Below are 2,464 nucleotides of genomic sequence, written 5' to 3'. Positions count from 1 at the left end.
TTCTCCCCCCCCCAGTGAAGTGCCTGGTAGCACTAGCGGCGGCGGCGGCGGTGCTGGGGCTAGGTCGACCCCAGTGTCTTCCGGGGCGAGGCTCCTCCTCTGGCAGGATCAGCACCGACCTCTCTGGAATCGCAGACTTCGGCTTCGAGCTCTACAGGCAGCTGGCGCCCCCGCAGTCCCCCGAGAACTTCTTCTTCTCGCCCTACAGCATCTGGACGGCCTTCACCCTCGTCTACTTCGGCACCGGAGGGGAGACGGCGGCGCAGCTCCAGAGGGCCTTGAGGGTCGGCGACCAAGCAACCACGCTCGGGCTTTGGCGGGAGCTGGAGGCCAAGTGAGTGCCACGGAGGGAATGTTATCTCTGTGTTTGTCTATTTTTTTTTTTTTTGATGGTCTGAATGCGTTAAGAAGCAGTTAGTACATTAGGAACAGATTTTGATGCTGTCCATTTAATCTGTGATGAGAGAGAAAAAGGGGAAAGCGGATTTTCGATTTTTTCTTCGTCTTGAAAAATGATGAGGAAAAAGAGAAGAAAGACAGGAAGGAGATTGGGATCATGCATCTGCCTCTGCTCTCACTCTGGCTCTTGAAACCAATAAAAGGCATTCATCTGCTCGTAACTGATTATGATTCTAAGATATTTGGTAAACTGTATCTTCTCTACAGATCGTTTGTTGATTCTAAACAAGCATACTATATAGGCATCCTCTTCTGAACCAGATTACAGTAAGGAAATAACAAGCATTCTGTTAGTAATGCAGTTTTCCCTACCAACAGGTACCAACAGCGCCAGGCTAACAACAAGGCGTACACGTTCACCGTCGCCAATCGAGCGTTTATTCACAACAACCTTCCCATCCGACCATGCATCTCCAATTTGCTGAAGACAGAAGTGGAAAGAGTAAACTTCCTTGATGTAAGATATCCTTTTACCGGTATGATATGTAATAACACACACACATGAACAGAATCTACATCGCTTGGACAAAATATCACCCTCCTGTTCAGCCTTGAGTGCACAAATTTCATATCCTTTTACCCTCTGTAGGGCTTCTGCTCGAAACGCCGAGAATATTTTTCGTTTCTCTTCACATGAAGATACTGTGACTAGGTTGCGAAAAGGTACACCTTGGTCACAGCAAACTTCTTTGTCAAATTTACTTATTAAAAAAATAGCTTTTATTTAACCATAACTTGTACGCCGAACTTCATTGTTGAATATCAGTGGAAATTACGGATCTTCCTTCCTGCACTTCTTGAAGGTTTCTATGAGTGTTTTTGTGAACTGAAGGTCATTCCTCACTTATTAGCGTGCTGACTTATAGTATATATTCCTTATAACTGACTTAGAGATAGATCACTTTACCTTTAGTCCACTTATTCAAACCTTCATCTAGACGAGATTAGGTGAATTATCTGTCATTTGTATGGTTGTTTTAGTTAACCTCTTTAAGTCATTTCATCATCATCCCATTTTCCTCTAACCGACCTATTTTGTTCCGTGGTAAAAGTGTAAGATATTCGAGAAAAAATACAAAAATGCGGCCAACCAACCTCGAATTTTTTTTCCACAGACCCTGCCTCTGGTCGCCCACATCAACAACTTCGCCTCCGCCTCAACCAAGGGCAGGATCACCGAGATTGTGTCTGCGGACGACTTGGTAGACGCCCTTATGGTGCTTATCAACGCTGCCTACTTCAAGGGCACGTGGCAGTACTTCTTCGACGCTGCGGCCACCACACCTAGGGAGTTCTACGTTACACCCGGCGACTCCGTCATGACCCCTATGATGAAACAGGCCACGTCCCTTAGATATGGTAAAGATTCTGATGGAAGTGTTAATAGTTTAGTAAATGAATATATCCGTTGGAGAGAATATGTTCCAATAGATAAGTGTATTGATATGTTTGTGTCTCCACTCAATCATTTATTGCAAAGCACAGCCTGTTTCCTTCCATGCTTCATATTTCATTTACAATGTTGATTTTCAAAATGCAATGATCAATTCAAACATCCTTCCCCGTTTCTAGCATTTCCACCGTTATAATTCCTCCCTCCCCTTCCTGCCTTAATGAGAAACAGACAACGATTTTCTGTCGTTTTTATCTCTCTTCGCTTACACATCCTCTTTCTCTGCACACAGGTGAGTTCGACCACATCGCCGCAAGGGTCCTGGAACTGCCCTACGCCGGTGGTGCCATGTCCATGTTCCTTTTGCTTCCCATGGGCGAGGGGACTCAAGGCTTCGCTAGCATGGTAACAAAGCTGAACGAAAACAATTTGCAAGCCGTGACCCTCGGGAATAACTTGGTCAAGAAGGATGTCGACCTTCTTTTGCCGAGATTCAGGCTTGAGCAAACAGTTTCCAAGACTCTAATCCCGGTGAGTTGATTCGGCTTGATGTGCTTGGCGATTGATTTTTTACTTAGTTAATTCAGCAGCACCATCCAGTAATGACACAGA

The 2,464-nt window shown here is 45.2% G+C and overlaps 1 protein-coding gene across 1 annotated transcript in view; it reads left to right on the top strand.

Annotated features, from left to right (window-relative positions):
* Positions 1-135: 135 nt before the first annotated feature.
* Positions 136-2,464, top strand: part of LOC119586295 (leukocyte elastase inhibitor-like) — a gene marked incomplete at its 5' end in the record, with an annotated part of 3,356 nt that continues 1,027 nt past the window's right edge. Inside the window, 4 exon segments of the mRNA XM_037935002.1 lie at positions 136-334; positions 778-916; positions 1,575-1,818; positions 2,145-2,383. Coding sequence (XP_037790930.1) covers positions 136-334; positions 778-916; positions 1,575-1,818; positions 2,145-2,383 — 821 coding nt within the window.

Source organism: Penaeus monodon, chromosome 21 (genome assembly GCF_015228065.2).
Source record: "Penaeus monodon isolate SGIC_2016 chromosome 21, NSTDA_Pmon_1, whole genome shotgun sequence".
In the NCBI taxonomy this organism is placed as follows: domain Eukaryota; kingdom Metazoa; phylum Arthropoda; class Malacostraca; order Decapoda; family Penaeidae; genus Penaeus; species Penaeus monodon.
This window is presented reverse-complemented; position numbering and strand designations above follow the sequence as displayed.